Source organism: Felis catus, chromosome B3 (assembly GCF_018350175.1).
Source record: "Felis catus isolate Fca126 chromosome B3, F.catus_Fca126_mat1.0, whole genome shotgun sequence".
NCBI classification, from domain to species: domain Eukaryota; kingdom Metazoa; phylum Chordata; class Mammalia; order Carnivora; family Felidae; genus Felis; species Felis catus.
Genome location: NC_058373.1, coordinates 107,487,415 through 107,505,990, shown reverse-complemented (window position 1 = coordinate 107,505,990; position 18,576 = coordinate 107,487,415). Strand labels below are relative to the sequence as shown.

At 39.3% G+C, this 18,576-nt stretch overlaps 2 protein-coding genes across 15 annotated transcripts in view; one reads left to right on the top strand and one right to left on the bottom strand.

Annotated features, from left to right (window-relative positions):
* The window catches only part of SLC38A6 (solute carrier family 38 member 6), a 75,907-nt gene extending 72,114 nt beyond the window's left edge, over positions 1-3,793 (bottom strand). For 8 of the 13 annotated variants that reach the window (XM_045060007.1, XM_045060009.1, XM_045060010.1 and 5 more), the window contains exons 1-2: positions 3,655-3,781; positions 2,393-2,523 (exon numbers count right to left, since the gene is read on the bottom strand). In XM_045060007.1, the coding sequence (XP_044915942.1) occupies positions 2,393-2,523; positions 3,655-3,759 (236 nt within the window). In that variant the 5' untranslated portion in view covers positions 3,760-3,781. Of the gene's footprint in view, positions 1-2,392; positions 2,524-3,566 lie in introns of those variants that run through there. The other 5 variants (XM_045060014.1, XM_045060015.1, XM_045060021.1 and 2 more) reach the window with 5 other exon arrangements.
* Positions 3,794-3,866: 73 nt separating this feature from the next.
* TRMT5 (tRNA methyltransferase 5) lies at positions 3,867-14,911 on the top strand. Of its 2 annotated transcripts, none has more exons than XM_006932905.4 (5): positions 3,867-4,005; positions 5,204-5,859; positions 8,949-9,073; positions 13,259-13,913; positions 14,268-14,911. In XM_006932905.4, the coding sequence occupies exons 1-5, from the start codon at positions 4,001-4,003 to the stop codon at positions 14,381-14,383; spliced, it is 1,557 nt and encodes a 518-aa protein (XP_006932967.2). In that variant the 5' UTR covers positions 3,867-4,000; the 3' UTR covers positions 14,384-14,911. The 2 variants fall into 2 exon arrangements, with proteins under 2 accessions (XP_006932967.2, XP_019688650.2); XM_019833091.3 differs by having other exon boundaries at positions 3,999-4,136.
* Positions 14,912-18,576: the final 3,665 nt, after the last annotated feature.

Here is an 18,576-nt window from a genome sequence, read left to right as displayed (position 1 = left end):
AAAATCAGAAAGAAACCAACTTTATTTGAAACAAAAACAAATTTCCTCCTTCGGCACTCTTGTCTGCTGACTGCTGGTTCAGCCACTCAGTGATCTTGCAATACTTCCCTTTTATAACTATTTCTTCCTATTTTAAATCCAAACAGAGGTTTTGGTTGTGGAATCTCATTGTCTTTTTTTTCTTTTTCCTTTTTTTCTTTTTTTAATGTTTGTTTATTTTGAGAGAGAGATAGAGTGTGAGTGGGGGAGGGGCAGAGAGAGAGGGAGACACAGACTCTGAAGCAGGCTCCAGGCTCTGAGCTGTCAGCACAGAGCCCGACGCGGGGCTCAGACCCACGAGCTAAGAGATCAAGACCGGAGCCGAAGTCGGATGCTCAACCGACTGAGCCACCCGGGCGCCCCGTCATTGTCTTCTTTTTCCTTCCCTCTGTCTCTTCTCTTCCGAAGATTGTACCCCACCTTCATCTATAAAACTGAATTAAGACTGCATTTCCTAGCATTAAACACACACATCCACCAAACCAAACAAATGCAGTTAACACAGTTGATGTGTTCATGACACAATTTGAAAAGGTGCAGACGATGTAATAATTGGGATTCTTTCACTGAAAGTGGTAAAAGAGACAACATGCATAATTTCCTACTTATTTTCAGGAAGATACTAACAAACAGGCTTCTAGAAAGCTGGCTCTAGTGGAGTACCCCAAAAGTTACTTTTGGCCCACTTAATACTTGTTATTAAGTAGCAAAACTGAGAGGTACACTTGAAGCCTCACAAAATAACAGTCTGGTATCACTAAATGGCAAATGTGATATGATTCAATGAGGGCATGTTCCGTGGTATACATCTGCATGTAAGACCCTGGAGTACAAGATGTGATTTTTTTCAAAGGGAACCCAAAATAAGTCCTATAATTATGTCTTGCCTAAGATGTCACATACAGTTTTGAAGTTTTAAAACTATGAATGTTTGTTAAGAAACAAGACAAACCAGAGAGAGAGAGAGAGAGAGAGAGAGAGAGAGAGAGAGAGAGAGAGAGAAATCAAAAATGGACTCTTAATTATAGAGAACAAACTGTTACCAGAGGGGGGGCGGCAGGCGTTGGGTGAGACAGGTGATGGGGAAAAAGGAGTACATTTGTTGTGATGAGCACCGGGTGTTGTAAAGGAAGTGTTGAATCACTGCAATATAGTGATAACACTGTATGTTAACTGGAAATAAAATAAAAACTCAAAAAATTATGAGGGGCACCTGGCTGTCTCAGTACAACATGCAACTCTTAATCTCGCGGGGGTGGGGGGGTAGTTTAAGCCCTACTTAGGCGTGGATCCTACTTAAAAAAATTTTTTTTATTTAAAAAAAATTATGGGGGTGCCTGGGTGGCTCAGTTGGTTAAGCGACCGACTTCAACTCAGGTCATTTCATGGTTTGTGACTTCAAGCCCCGTGTCCGGCTCTGTGCTGACAGCTCAGAGCCTGGAGCCCACTTTGGATTGTGTATCTCCCTTTCTCTCTGCTCCTTCCCTGCTCATGCTCTCTCTCTCTCTTGCCTTCGAAAATAATAAACATTCAAAAAAAATTTTTTTAATAAAAAAATTATGAAAGTTTGTGCATATATCTCATTATAAAAGGAAGTTGGGTTACTTAAAAGTTGGTTCGCTTATCAAGAAATTCAAAATAAAAGCAGAAAATAAACCTAAATGAGACTCTATGCATTTTAAATTTCCTGGTAAAATGGGTCTGCTTCTACTGATAAACAAAACAAACTTGCTAAATGCTAAGGTCTAGTTCTAAACGATTTCAGTTTAGCAGAGAAACTAACTTGCAAACAAATCATTACAACACATTATAATAACAGAATGAATAGACAGGTACTATGGAAACACAGAAAAGCCAAGAATGTCTCCTATTTTGGGCCAACTGGCATATGAGTTGAGTCTAGATGAAAAGGAATAGGCACAGAACACATGCCTAGACTCAGGGAAATAAGACTACCTAACAGCTGGAGGACAGGAGATGATGGAGAGAAATGAAAAGATTATGTGTTTTCCACTCACAAAATTGCTATTTGTAAGTAATCTGATAGCTGATAAACTTTAATTCACGTTGGCCAACGCGACACAACAACAGCCACTTCTTAATGTTATCATAAACAAGCATGGGTCAAGTTTCCATTTTTAAAAATTAGTCCCACTTTTGGATAAAAAATACAAATTATATAGCATCCCTCCAAACTACAGAGTAGCAATAATATATAAGTAGCAGGAAAATGCTAAACCTCCAGAAATGATTTAACTAGAAATTGTATAACACCAGCTCTGGGGCCTCTTTGCTTCTCAGTGTACTATCAAAATGGGGGGGGGGGAGGGGAGAAATAAAGAAAAAAACTCACCTAAATCCAAGGATGCCAGTATGAGCCATAACATAAGCTAAACCAAGGATGCCACTTCCCATGATGGCATTTGTCAAATTAAACACAGACAAACCAAATGAAACACCTGGGGATCCCTGTCTGTAAAGTTCCTGCAAGCACACAAATTTAACAGTGTTAAGTGTTTAGATGAAGTTCAGATTTCATCAAGAAATGAATGACAAGTTATGGAGAACTCCTGCAATCCACCGGCACTGTGTGACACTAATTTCTCAAGCAGCACTGGTTTCCTTTTTTCCCTTCCCACCTCCCACTAATGCAGTGCCAGAAAAATCTTGTTCCCTAGGAAGATCATCTCCACCAGTACAGAGGCCAGACAGGCTTCAGGAAAAACCACGACTAACCTTGTGACTGCAAAAGATGAAGATAGGATAGGAATGGGGTGGGACGGAGACAAGGGAGAGATGGCCTCAGCTCATGTGATTACTGAAGAAATCCTGAGTCAGCTTGGGGCTCCTGTAGACAATGGTTACTCCCCAATTACTAGGACTGCAAAAGTAATCTCTATATATTTAATGAATTCAGTCAGCTCAAATGCAAGGATGGTCGGGAATACCTTGCAATGACGATACAATAAACAGAAGCAATACACGTTGCTCTACCGAGGATGCCCCTGAAAACACCCTCTGCCAAAACAGCATTGGTGAGCGAAGTCCTAGAAACTGTTACAGTCCAGGGACTTGAGTTAAAAAGCCGAGGGCCCCCCTTGCACAGGTTTTAGGGTCAGGGAAGTGCTATGTACTCATTACCAGGCCACCTCTACTCCTTCACCGCTAAGGAGCTCCGTATGAGGTTTCCAGGCACCCAATGACTAAGTCTAGGGAAGAAAAATCTCGTGACTCTGGCAAAAACCTCACAAGACTGTTGGAGGGAACAGGAAGTCGACAAAGACACTAACAGACAGCACTGAGTTACATAACGGCAGGGCTGCTCCTCCAGTCAGGTCCCCAGCCTCCAAAGGGTGCTGCACCTCTTCCACCTGTGCCCGCGCCTTTACTTTCTCTCTAGGGCATGTTACGCTGCAATCACATTCATGCACTCGCTGGGTCTCATCTGCGTCTGGCTCCTGTCTTTGGGCCCCATCCCCCAAGAGTCAGGCTCCAGGTTCTCCCTTCTCCCCGTGCAGCACCCGCACCTCCTTCTTTTCCACGTCTCATCTGTCAGGCATTTCAGGAAAAAGGCCGGAGGCCTGCAGCACCCAGAAGCTTCCCGAGGAAACTTACGTTGCTTAGCAACGGGCTCAACTCTTCCGCCTCCGCCGCTTCGGACTGCTGGGCCGAGACGTACCAGCTCCGCTCGGCGTTGCCGATCCCCCAGGGCGCCTCCATGCTGCTCGCTGGCCGACAACCAGGTCCATCTGCGAGCTCCTACCCCAGCTTTCCAGTCAATAGTCGCGCGGGAGGCGGGGCGGGGAGCCCGGCCCTTCCGGGTTCCCGTACCGACCGGGGCGGAGAAGAAAGAAGGGAATCGACGGGCTCTGATGACGCTCGCCCCTCCGTGGCGAACCTTGATGATGTCATCGAGGGCCAGCCCTTCCACGAGTGACTCTCTTCCGAGCTGCACCAGAGCATGAGGTGAGGGGTCTAGACTTGGAGTCAACCGCCGAGCGGCGCCGGGAATTGGGATGGTGACGTTGGTGAAGTGGTGACCGCAGTGCCCCTGATCCGAGAGGCTGAGGGTCAGGTGGTAGTACCCGTCCTCCAAGGTCTGCTCTCCGCCACTCGCTTCTTGGCGCAGGTCGCGAGGTCACCCACCGCCCGGGTGCTGAGCTTGGGCCCTAGTACTGGGTGCGAAGGAATGTGTTTTATCTGTTCAGAAGCTTTCTGATCGAGCCTTTAGCCATATTTTACATGTGGGAAACCGAGACTCCGATTAAGAAATTACAAGATCACGCAGCTGGAGAACTGCTAGACCAAACTTGAACCCTGACTGTGAAGTTTGAGAATTGCTTCACGGGGTTCTGGGGCAGGGCCCTCTCCCCTTCCAATTATTTCTTTGGTATTCTAGAAGGCAAAGTGAATATCTGATACTATTAATGGAATGGACATAGAACTCTGCAAAGCCCTAGTCCTCAAAATACTGAAACCTCAAGTTATAGACAGGACTTGGGATAGTGAAGCATTAAAGACAAACAGCATACCAATCAATATATTAAGAATACAGGCTCTGTAGTCAGACAGACCTGGTTTTTAATCCCTGCGCAGCCACTTACAGAAACGAGACTGGATGAATTAACCTACTTCTGACCTTTAGCTTCCTCGTTTACAAAATAAAGATGTGATAACCACACACCTCCCAAGATAGATACTGTGTGTAAAGCATGTAGCACAGCCTCTGATGTAATAAGCACCCATACGTATCCTAGTAAATATTGCCATTGGTAAAGTCATAAATATAATGACCATTTCATTTAGAGATGGATCATTTAAGTCAAACGTCAGCCTTCCAATCCCAAACTTATTCTGTGGAAAATTGTGGGTGGAGAGGTTCATTGACTGTAGGGAGGCTGATGGGTCACTAAGCCCTTGTCCTGGCAGCAGATGGGTTAAGGTGCAAATTTATTATTTACTACTTTTATAAAAGACAACATATCATGGAAAAGATAGTATACTTCTCACACACCAGTCAGCATTTAGCATGTTATTTAAAACTATAGAATTTAGATTTTTTTATTCTTAACCTGTTGTGAACATGTAAGTTTGTAGCTTTCTGTTTTTGTTTTGTTTGTTTTTTTTTAAAGTGCATCCTTTTTTTTTTTTTTTTTTTTTTTAGGAACTTATGGAGGCAATTTGGATTCTCAAGAATACTTTTCAAAGTGGAAACCTGTAGAATATCTGAATCAGAATCCTTGGCTCCACTTGCTTGGACGTCACAGATACAGAAACTTAGCAGAGCACCTGGTATTTTCCTGCTGGATCAAAGGAGAAGATTCTCCACCATGACTGAAATAGAAACAAACCAGAGAGACTCTGAATTGTTTTCACCACCCTCTAATGTTCGAGGAATGACAAAACTTGATAGAACAGCTTTTAAAAAGACAGTCACCATCCCAGTACTTAAAGTGAGGAAAGAAATAGTCAATAAATTGATGCGATCCCTTAAAAGGGCAGCACTGCAGCGCCCAGGCATAAAACGTGTAATTGAAGATCCAGAAGATGAAGAAAGTAGACTAGTTATGTTGGATCCCTATAAAATATTTACTGATGGTTCCTTTGAGAGAGCAGAACTCGGTATTTTAAAGCAGCTTAATGTCAGTCCACAGATACATAAATATAATTTGGAACTCACTTATGAAAACTTTAAGTCAGAAGAAATCTTGAGAGCTGTGCTTCCTGAAGGTCAAGATGTGACTTCAGGATTTAGCAGAGTTGGACATATTGCCCACCTGAACCTTCGAGATCATCAACTACCTTTCAAGCATTTAATTGGTAGGTGTGTCTTAGTAATAATATTTATGTGCTAGAAAGTAATTAGGTTCTCATTTTAGTTCTTAAAATGACTTTCTTAAATGTCAAATTACAGAAGCAGGACATGTTATCATTTTCATTTTAAGCTGCATCTTGAGCTACATACCCTCTCTTTTGAAAGCCATTTTGGAATACTCTCTCCAGAGTGATAGCAAACTCTAAAAATCAGTTCAGGCTTTTCTGTACACAATATACAAGCATAGATTAAACTCAAATTTTTTGCTTTGGCAGAATTCTTTGGCACCTCGTCATTTGGTACATAGGAGTTATTAGGCCCTCAGGACTATGCTGAATTCTAGGTTTCTTAAATTTGAGTGTTTACCATCAGAAGTTCAAGACCCTGTTTATTCATGCTTTGATTCGACTGACTGAGCCTCTTCCATATGTCTGGCGCCATACTTTGTTTTTTAGTGCCCTTAGTCATTTAGAAATGATGCTTTTGGGGACACTTGGGTCACTCGTCAGTTGAGCGTCCAACTTCGGCCCAGGTCATGATCTCATGGTTCATGAGTTCAAGCCCCGTGTCAGGCTCTGTGCAGACAGCTCAGAGCCTGGAGTCTGCTTCACATTCTGTGTCTCCCTCTCTCTGCCCCTCTCTGGCTTGTGCTCGGTCTCTCTCTCTCAATCTCTCTCTCAAAAATAAACATTAAAAAAAAATAATAATGTTTCTGTATGTTGTATCTCTGTAAGCCCAAGTTTGAACCTGGGTCCTTTATCCTTTGGGAGAAGAAAGAAGTAGAAGACTAATCAGGATTGCAATTGTCCTTATACAAATATTTGATGTCTGTGTATTCTCCAGATTTTTTTTTTTTTAATGTAGAGTAATTGTCAGAACTTTTGAGAATTATTTTCACCTTTAACATGTTCTCAGGGCGCCTGTGTGGCTCAGTTGGTTGACTGTCCAGTTCTTGATTTCAGCTCAGGTCATGATCCCAAAGGTCGTGGGATCAAGCCCTCTGTCAGGTTCCATGCTGAACATGGAGCTTGCCTGGGATATTCTCTCTCTCTATTCTCTCTCTTTCTCTCTCTCCCTCTCCCTCTCTCTCTCTCTCTCTCTCTCTCTCTCTCTCTACCCCCCCCCCCCTTCCTACCCCTCTGCCCCACTCTCCAGCTTGCTTGCACTCTCATGCTTTAAATAAAATAAAATAAAATGTAGTTCTCAGTATTTTGCATGATTAGGATTTCAGAAATATGCTATTATGCATTTCCTTTGTTTTTACTGATGAAAGGGACTGATAATGCACAACGATAACACAACAAATAATTAAGCAGATCTTTATAATTATGTCTGGGTACAAATGTCAAAGATCAGCTTTGCTATGTATGAGTCATTGCCTGTCAGAACTCAAAACATCCCTTTTGGCATCCCTATTTTATTCGGGGCCCTCCTAGATTAAAAGTGAAGCATTTTCATCCAGTGGTAATTTTAAAGCTTTTGCTACAGACTTTCAGTTTGTTTTTTTTATTTCATTCCTCATTTCAAACTATTATACCTTAAAAATTGACTTCTGATACCTGAAGCAGAACAGGATAAGAATAATGATTGGCTAGAGTCATATTCAAAATCAGGTATCTAATTATCAAAAAGAAATTGGACAAATTCTGGTTATATATCAGCATGTTTGTCTTATTGAGCACTTTTTACTAACTTGCAAATCAAGTTATCTTTCTTTATGCAATGACATGACATATAGATTCTTACAATTTTTTTAAGCGCTAACAAAAAAGTAGACTTTAAGTAAAGGGCATCAATATACCATTTCTGGTGTATTTTATTTGTAGCTCTTTCTGCTCTGGCAAATATTTGACAAAAAGAACAATTTAATTGAACATTTTACTTAGATAAGACTCTAAATAATCTGTTTCTTTTATTTGAAAACTTATCTTACTGGTATGTATTTCCAAAGTGGGGGCATCTTTTTTTATTTTTAAAAAAAATTTTTTTTTCAACGTTTATTTATTTTTGGGACAGAGAGAGACAGAGCATGAACGGGGGAGGGGCAGAGAGAGAGGGAGACACAGAATCGGAAACAGGCTCCAGGCTCTGAGCCATCAGCCCAGAGCCCGATGCGGGGCTCGAACTCACGGACCGCGAGATCGTGACCTGGCTGAAGTCGGACGCTTAACCGACTGCGCCACCCAGGCGCCCCTTTTTTAAGTACATAGTAAAGCAGACATTTGATTAGGTCAGTGGGAACAGGCTGGTGATTTTAGAGATCATTTGTTGCAATGGTCCTTATACTTTTCCTTTCTGTTCTTTACCTTATGGTCTACTTTTTTGCTTATTGTTCTGTATTGGTCTGTCTGAGATTTAATTTAAAAAAAAAAAAAAAAAAGGAAAACTATTAGATAGACTGAAACTCCTCAAAAATTTTTCTTTAAAAATGTACCCATATAGGGTGGCTGGGTGGCTCATTTGGTTGTGTCCAGCTCTTGATTTCAACTCACATCATCATCTCACAGTTCGTGAGTTTGAGCCCTACCTTTGCACTGTTAGTGCAGAGCCTGCTTAGGATTCTCTGCATCTCTCTCTGCGTCTCCACTGCTCATGCGCACACTATCTCGCTTACTCTCTCTCTCTCAAAATAAATAAATAAAAACTTGTGTACCCGTATGGTTTTTTGTCTTTGTATTAGAGGCTGGCAGACATTAATTAACTTTGCTAATCCACTGAATTTTTAGAATTGCATGCCACGATATACACACTAGATGCAACTTTTTGTCTATAACCAAAAGAAATACATGGGGCGCCTGGGGGGCGCAGTCGGTTAAGCGTCCGACTTCAGCCAGGTCACGATCTCGCGGTCTGTGAGTTCGAGCCCCGCGTCAGGCTCTGGGCTGATGGCTCAGAGCCTGGAGCCTGCTTCCGATTCTGTGTCTCCTTCTCTCTCTGCCCCTCCCCCGTTCATGCTCTGTCTCTCTGTCTCAAAAATAAATAAATGTTAAAAAAAAAAAATTTATAACCAAAAGAAATACAGTTTATTTCCATTTTATATTTTCAGTTTTATTTTGCAACTGATTGGCAATATTTATGAATTCTCATCTTTCAGGTCAAGTTATGATTGACAAAAATCCAGGAATCACCTCAGCAGTAAATAAAATCAATAACATTTATAATACGTACCGAAATTTCCAAATGGAAGTGCTGTCTGGAGAGGAGAACATGATGACCAAGGTATGGAATATCTTATTGTCTCCTAGGTACAGATTATATCAAGATTAATGTTTAGAATCAGAATAGATGTCAAAGATTAAAAGTATTTATAATAACCCAATATTGATGAGTATGTGAGAATGTGAGCATTTATATATCCTTTTGATGGAAGTGCAAATTTGATACAAATATTCAGGAAGAGTATATGGTAAAAATTGCCATTTTGAATAGGTACCTCCTTTGACCTGGGATTCCATTTACGGGAAGTTATCTCAAGGATATGATTGGAGAAAATTGTAGTGATGTGTATGTACCAGGTTCTACAAAGGAATAGAAACAACCTAAATGTTCATCAGAGAATTGATTAAATTTTGGTATAACAACACAATGAAATACCCCATCATTATAGATTACTGAGCTCCACACTTACTAAAATAAATTGCCCAGTGATAGGTTAAGTGACAAAAACACCAGTTGTAGAGTAGCATATATATATATATATATATATATATATATATATATATATAGCTCCATTTTAACTAAATATGTATGTAAATATGCACATATATCAGAATGTTAACAGTGGGCATATTTTTATTTGATATAGTAGTTACTAGTGACCTTTGTTCTCATTTTTATACTCTTCTACGGAGCACATATTTCTTTTATAAGAAAAAGAAAACCTATTTCAAAGAAAAAATATTTTTAATATGTAGGAAGAGATTCCTGGGGTAAACCACTTTCTCATCCTCTACCCCCAAAATCCTCTGAAGTGCTGGATAATATAAACATTTTGGGGCGCCTGGGTGGCGCAGTCGGTTAAGTGTCCGACTTCAGCCAGGTCACGATCTCGCGGTCCGTGAGTTCGAGCCCCGCGTCAGGCTCTGGGCTGATGGCTCAGAGCCTGGAGCCTGTTTCTGATTCTGTGTCTCCCTCTCTCTCTGCCCCTCCCCCGTTCATGCTCTGTCCCTCTCTGTCCCAAAAATAAATAAACGTTGAAAAAAAAAATTTAAAAAAAAAGTCATTTAATATAAACATTTTTTTGATTTAAAAGTCTTAGATAATTATGTGTTAATATTATGTGAAATTTTGTACCCAAGCTAGGAAATAGGTTAACTTCTCTCCTTGATAAAAATTTTAATAACAAAGTCCACTCTTAAGATGTTAGATGTATCTTTGTTGGGTCCAAGTTTTTATTTAAATACTAGTTAGTTAACTAATAGGGTAATATTGGTTTCAGGTGTTGAATTTAGTGATTCATCACTTACAGATAACACTCAGTGCTCATCGCAACAAGTGCCCCCCTTGATGCCCATCACCCATTTAGCTCCCCCCCCCACCTCCCATCCAGCAACCCTCAGTTCTCTATAGTTAAGAGACTTAAGCTCTTATGGTTTGCTTCTCGCTCTTTTTTTTTTTTTTGCCTTGCTATATGTTCATCTGTTTTGTTTCTTAAATTCTATATGAGTGAAATTATATGGTATTTGTCTTTCTCTCGCTGACTTCTTTCTCTTAAACAGGACTTTATAAAACCCAGGAGAGTTTATGCAAAATAACTATTTTTTAAGATTCTGGGCCACATAGATTTAGGTGAATATTTTAAGTATAAAATTATTTCTCCATAATTTAATTGTAACAGAATATTAAAACACCATTTACTACATACTTACTATTAGGCCTGAGCTAATGTTTTAAATATAACAAATCCTTAGAAGACCACAAGATAATAGTGGTTATTTTGTTTTGTTTTAAATTTATTTATTGTTTAATTTACATGCAAGTTAGTTAGCGTATAGTGCAACAATGATTTCAGGAGTAGATTCTTCAATGCCCCTTACCCATTTAGCCCATCCCCTCCCCAGAGCCCCTACGGCAACCCTCTGTTTGTTCTCTGTTTAAGAGTCTCTTATGTTTTGTCCCCTCCCTGTCTTTTCGCTTCCCCTCCCTAATGTTCATCTGTTTGGTATCTTAAAGTCTTCATATGAGTGACGTCATGTGATATTTGTCTTTTTCTAACTGGCTAATTTCACTGAGCATAATACTCTCCAGCTCCATCCACATAGTTGCAAATGGCAAGATTTCTTTCTTTTTGATTGCCAAGTAATACTCCAGTGTGTGTGTGTGTGTGTGTGTGTGTGTGTGTGTGTGTGTACACATATATATACACCACATCTTCTTTATCCATTCATCCATCATGGACATTTGGGTTCTTTCCATACTTTGGCTATTGTCAATAGCGCTGCTATAAACATTGGGGTGTGTGTACCCCTTCGAAACAGCACATCTGTATCCCTTGGGTAAATATAATGGTGGTTGTTTCTAATATTCTCTTTATGCAGATAAAGTAACAAGGAATGACTGAGCTGGATTTTTGGAGCCAGGCTTCTGACTCCAGAGTCCATGCATGATCTTTCCCTGTATAACGTCCACGGCCTACTGCTTGTGTGTATTGTGTGGGGTCTGATCTGGCAAGTAAGATTTGAATGTGAGTGCTTTGCTGGTATCCGTGCTTATCTCAGCATACTGATTGAGTGCTGCTTGTTCTTCATTTGGTACTGCCCTTTAGGGTACTTCCTTCTCAGAGATCTAAAAGTTCTCAGAAACTTCTGTAATTTTTTAAAAGGCTTCTGATTGATTTCTTAAGTCAGCTGAAGTTTGTTCTTAGGATATATTTTATATTTAACATTTATACCATAAAGTAAATGCAAAAACTCAGTATAATTTCTTTACTACAAACAGAATCACATTTAATTTTAGGAGCTCAAGCAGCATAAGTACTTTCTGTGTCTATTGTGAGTAAAAAGATTCCTGAGAGTGAATCGGGCTGAAAGTAATGCTGAGTGGGTTAGGTTGAAAGACAGTATGAGTAAAATCAGAAGGATACTTAAAGTCTAATTTTTTAAAAGTAGTACTATGCTTCACCTTAAAAAGGGGGAGTAGGAAGGATATTTCAGGAAAAGCATCCCAAGACATATTCAGACCTTCCAGGTTATAGATCTAGAGAGTTTTAGTTAGCAGAATAATGAAGGAACATTTCCAACTCTGGAGCCTTAACGTGGCCAGAGCATCTGATGTGGTCGGACGGAAAACATATTTACACAAATTTGAAAGCAAAATATTCCATGAAGGCAGAATATAGAAGATGTATCTCTCTCAGATTTGTAGAACTTAGGAACTTTTCTGGCCTTTTGATTCTTCATCCATTAAAACAAGGGGCTTAAAATGAAGGCTGAGGTCACATTACATGACTGTAATTTTAGTTTTGTTTTCTATTTTCTAACATGCTTATGATCGTTCCCCAAAAAAATGGCACAAAGTCTTAAAATTTTAAATTTCAAGACTTAGCTTCACTAAATATATTTAGTTTAATCCATTAAAACTCAAATTTGGGAAAAGAGAAAGTAGGGGAAGGATTTGTTCTATACACTGGCTAAAATTTGTAGATATGAACCTTGCAAAATCCAAGTAGCTGTCTAAAAACATAGTAAAATACCTCAAAATCCAATGTGTACATGGCACGTCTTTTCTTTCCCAAGATTTTTTTTAATGTTTTTTATTTATTTCAAGAGAGAGAACGTGCACACACAAGCTGGGGAAGGGCAGAGAGAGAGGGAGAAAGAGAACCCCAAGCAGGCTTCATGCTGCCAGTGCGGAGCCCAGCGCGGGGCTCGATCTCACGAACCGTGAGGTGACCTGAGCTGAGATCAAGAGTTAGATGCTTAACTGATTGAGCCACACAGGTGCCCCAGTACAAGATAGATCTGTCATGCCTCCCTCTTACAAACTGAAAATTAAGGAAGCTTATTTGCTGAGGGGAATGCTGTCTACAACTTCAGTTAGTCCTCATGAAGATATGTGTTGTGTTGTTTCAAATTATAGGTTTATTTCCCTCTCTGTCAGGTGACAAAATAGAGTAGGATCAAGCCAGTCAATTGGCCTGTCTGAAAAATGCCTTATGTGATTTGGGAACCACTTTATGACCGGGTAGAATGAGACGGAGAGTCATTTGGCTTTAAAGAGAGGACTTTTCTTAGGTCAAAGTCTAATGCGGGGTGTTAACTGGCTTCAAGAATAGCATAAACACCAGAATTCTAATTAAAATGCAGTTATTTGCTCCTAAATTTAAATGTGTGGGCATACTCATCCAGTGTCCATGGCTGGAATTTAAAACTAAACAGGTTAACCAAGGTATGATACCTTTTTCAGGTTCGAGAAAACGGCTACACCTATGAATTTGATTTTTCGAAAGTCTATTGGAATCCTCGCCTCTCTACAGAACACAGTCGTATCACAGAACTTCTCAAATCTGGAGATGTGCTATTTGATGTTTTTGCTGGGGTTGGGCCTTTTGCCATTCCAGCAGCAAAGAAAAATTGCACTGTATTTGCTAATGATCTCAATCCTGAATCCCATAAATGGCTATTGCACAATTGTAAATTAAACAAAGTGGACCAAAAGGTGAAAGTCTTTAACTTGGATGGAAAAGACTTCCTTCAAGGACCAGTCAGAGAAGAGTTAATGCAGCAGCTGGGACCACTGTCAAAAGAAAGAAAACACTCTGTGCACATTGTCATGAACTTGCCAGCAAAGGCTATTGAATTTCTCAGTGTTTTCAAATTGCTTTTAGATGGGCCGCCATGTGGCATTGAGCTCCTTCCCATAGTGCACTGTTACAGCTTTTCCAAAGACCCTAATCCTGCTAAGGATGTTCAGCAGCGAGCTGGGGCTGTGTTAGGCATTTCCTTGGAGGCATGCAGTTCAGTTCACCTAGTAAGAAATGTAGCCCCTAACAAGGAAATGTTATGTATCACCTTTCGGATTCCTGCTGCTGTGCTCTACAAGAACCAGACCCTGACTCTAGGTGAGCAATTTCTGGGAAATTAAATGTAAACTATAATACTTTTCATGTAGCTTTTAATATTTATTAAATTTGGAAATAGGTTAAACTAATTCTAGTTAGATATTTCGGTTCAAGATTCTTTGCCACTCAATTGTGACTGGTTTCTCGCAATTTTACGAATTTTAGTATGACATACACACTATTCAGTCTAGCGGAAGGTTATTTCATTATAATAATAAATCTGCAGTCATGTTACTATTTTATGTATACGTTGAGTATTCAGAATCTTTAAAATGCCTATATTGTTTGCTTTTTAAAGGTATTTTCCAATGTTAAGTCTCTTACCTAATAACGGGTTTTTTGGCTTTGTTACAGAGAATCAGGACGACCCACCTCTTAAACGCCAGAAGACAGATAAAGTCTTTTCAGAAGAAAAAACTCAAATTGCTTCAGTCACTTCATTGGAAATGTCTTCTCCATCTCCCCATTAGACCTTTATGTAATAAAATATAATGACTTCATAAAATTTTAGCATTCATTTTAGTACTGAACACCTATATTTTACCCTTGCTGTTATAAGTTATCAAATTAAAATTTAAATAAGTCTATTTTATCTAAGTGATAATAATTAGATTGTAATCTTATAATCTAAATTATGTCTAATTTTGTATTAGATACATATATTTAAATATTGACTGTCTCCTGGGAAAATAGTTTTTGAAGGTGGGATAATTGCCTGCTAACAATCACTTTGCAGTGATCCCCAGTTGGAGAGTATGCCTAAATTTTATATAAGTACCCCTAAACTAGTAATAAAAAATGAAATTATTTAGATCAGGAATGGTAAACCATGCCTGACAAGCCAAATCTAGCCTACCACCTGTTTTTGTACGGCAAATAAATGACCTGAGAATGGTTCTTATACTAACGGTCGAAAAAGAATTTTAGAAATCTTGTGACATGAAAATTGTATGAAATTTGAATTTCAGTGTCCATAAATACAGTTTTATTGGAATACATCATGCTCGTTTGCTTACATGTTGTCTGTGGCTGCTTTTATGGTATTAAAGCAGAGTTGAGTAGTTTACAACACGGACAGGAAGTGATTCTCCTCAGTTCTTACTGCTGCTCAGCACACTGCACATCGCAGTGACATGGTTGTAACTCAACAGCATCTTGAATACCATATAAATCGCCAAGCTTTAAATACATTATTATTACTAGTGTATAGCCATCCTTTCAAAACAAGAAAACTGGACTTCTAATGTGCTTTGAAGGCACAGTGGAGTGTCAATTATTTTGATTATTAATTAGATAACAAAGAATCTATACCTGAGCGAAAATACAATATATGTTGACATTACCAATAGAAGCATTCATCTAGTATTTCACTCACAGGCAAGCAACTGTCAGAAAAACTAGAAATTTAATCTAGAAATATCTCAAATGAGCAGAACTTCTTCACAAAATAAAAAATGAAAATGAGGATGCAACTGAAATAAGTCTCTAAGGGACTCTCGTAACCCCATCAAGGAAAGCCATTTACTGATGGCGAGTTAATTGTATTTCAGTGCAGCAGCCAAAGAAATGTATCCAGGGAAAGTAAAATTGTTTGAGACTGTTTGTTGGCCTTTTGGAAAAAACAGTTGCTCAAAAAGTTTGGGACACTGGGAACAAAATCAAGTCAATTAAAAAGGTAAATGAGTCTGATTCTTGATGGGTTGATAGATGTTACTACTACTGCTCAGGTCTTATTTATTTGAGACATCAGTGCTGAGTTTGAAGTTGCTGAAGAATTAAGCTTCTATGAATACTCTGCACGGAACAACTATGGGTGAGTATTTTTAAAGAAGTTGAGAAAACAATTCTTTACAACCTGAAGTGGAATCTGCTATGATGTGTTACACCTGATGGTGGTAAAAGATACGTGAAGTAGGAAAAGACCTGAGCCTGGGTGGCTCAGTCAGTTGTGTCCAACTTGGGCTTAGGTCACGATCTCACGGTTTGAGTTCGAGCCCCGCGTCGGGCTCTGTGCTGATGGCTCAGAGCCTGGAGCCTGCTTCGCATTCTGTGTCTCCCTCTCGCTTTGCCTCTCCCCCACTCATGCTCTGTCGCTCTCAAAAATAAACAAACATTAAAAAAAAAAAAAGACCTAGTTGGGAGAAATATACAGAGCTTGGTAAAACCTGTGGTTATTCACTCCTTTCTTCACCAGCAAGTTCCCTGCAGAAGATATTTGAACCTGCCATGTGTTACTGAACTAGTGGTGTCAATACTAAGTTTCATTTGCTTTCATGGCTCCTAACCACCCTCAAGTCCTTTAATTTTTGTCAGAAATTGAACTTGAATCTGAATCTGGCTTGTTCAACATGAGTTTGATTTGCTTAGTAATTGTCAAGTTTGATTGCAATTTTTCTTTTTCTTTTAAAAGAAAAAAACTTTTTTTAACGTTTATTTATTTTTGAGACAGAGAGAGACAGAGCATGAACAGGGGAGGGTCAGAGAGGGAGACACAGAATCTGAAACAGGCTCCGGGCTCTGAGCTGTCAGCACAGAGCCCGACGTGGGGCTCGAACTCACGGACCGCGAGATCATGACCTGAGCCGAAGTTGACCCCTTAACCGACTGAGCCACCCAGGTGCCCCTGATTGCAATTTTTCGAGTTCAAGGTCAAGACCGAAATTTTTCTTAACAAGAGGAACCACTCTTAAACATTATTCTAGAATACTGAATGGCTCTGGAAATTAGCTTTTGCTAATGACTTGATAATATTTCTTAAAGGTTTTAACCTATAATTATAAAGCAAACAACTTTAATGTGAAACTACGGTAGTCATTTCAACAGACATTTGAATCACAGTACCTTTTGTTCCACATTTCTCATGCTGTCAAAAACTAAAACAAGAAACAAGATTTCCACTTTCAAATTAGCAGTAGAGATATTTTCTGTGTTCAGCATTTTTTCGGACCTTGGCAAAAATGCAAAGGAAATTTACATATTTCAAAATCTATTTACCATAATTGAGCTTCTACCTAATGTTCAATTGGAAGTGATTAATGTGCTATGTAATGACATGCTAAAAGGCAGGTATCAAGGGAAGAATCTAATAGAGTTCTACAAATGCCTTCCAAGTGATGAATATACCCAATTAAAATCGTATGCTTCTGGATTGGTGCCAGTATTTGGTAGTATATATCTATGTAAAAAAAGACATTTTTAAATCTCATCACAGATAACTATATAACAGGTAATCATTTACAACTGATTTTGATAGGAAATATTTAGAACCCCAATTGAAGGAACAAGGAGCTCTTCTTGAGCTACAATGTAATTAGACACACTCAATGATATTTTGAATTTTGTTCATTAAAAACAGTGTGCTAACTTATTTTATCACAAAGCCTAAAATATTTACTGTCTGGCCTTACAGAAAGGTTTGAGGACCACTCATCTAAATCACTGATTACAAACTCAGATGCCTTCAGAAGCAAGTAGGTAATATAAACAGGTGAAGGCGATAAATGGTAAAAAGTGTAGGAAAGTAATGAATTAGAGCCCTCATCCCTTATCTAAAGGCACTGAAAATAGATTCTGAAAATCAACCAAAACTATCCTCTGCAAGACCTTGGGGGTTAATTCAGTTTGGGACTTCTAATTTTCTTCCCTCCCCTCCAAATGAGGAGTGTGTAGGTCATGGGTCAGTATGCTTCCTGTTATGAACCAGATAGTATTTTAGGCTTTGCAAGCCATAAGGTCTGTGTTGCTGCTCAACTCCATCATAGTAGTACCCCAGAGCAGCCATGGACAATACATGCACTATATGCCAAAACAACTTTCATTTATGGACAGTGAAATCTGAATTTTTTATGCTTTTTACTTGTTAAAAAGTATGTATTTTGGCTTTTTTCAACCTTAAGAAATGTAGACAATTCTAGCTCATGGAACATACAGAAACAGGCACCAGCTGGATTTGGCCAGGGGTCCATAGTTGGCCTTCTGCTCTAGGTGAAGAGAATTTTAATTTGCAAGTAGGAATGGGATTTTTTTTTTCCTAGTATTGTACATTGACATACTAGGTTGTAAATACTAACTATGGGTACAAATGATGTTCTTATTCATACATGTAAAGTGGTAAGATTCTTGCCTCTATTTAGTCACCCCTTAGACAAAATATGCAGTATATAATTGTAAAGGAAATGGAATCCTTAAAAGCCTCTATTAACATTTTAACTTCTCCCCCCTTTTCCCTCAGTGGATAAGTGAATGTACGATTATTTCATTATTTAAATTTAGGCCCATCCTGAAGTTTTTAATGGGATACCTGGTAACTGAACTCTTGATGTCCACTAGAAAATGACAGGTGGAAAGCTCAGTAGATCCATCTTTCTAAAAATTTTCCCCCACGTTTATTTATTTTTGAGAGAAAGAGAGAGCATGAGTGAGGGAGGGGCAGTGAGAGAGGGAGACAGAATCGGAAGCAGGCTCCAGGCTCCGAGCTGTCAGCACAGAGCCCAGCACGGGGCTTGAACTCACAAACTGAGATCATGACCTGAGTCGAAGTTGGACACTTAACTGACTGAGCCACCCAGATGCCCATACAATTGTTCAACTTTGTTAGCTTTTTGACAAGTTTTTCTGCCACCTTAATTGGATTTTGAAATGATCACCTGACCACCAGTTGACA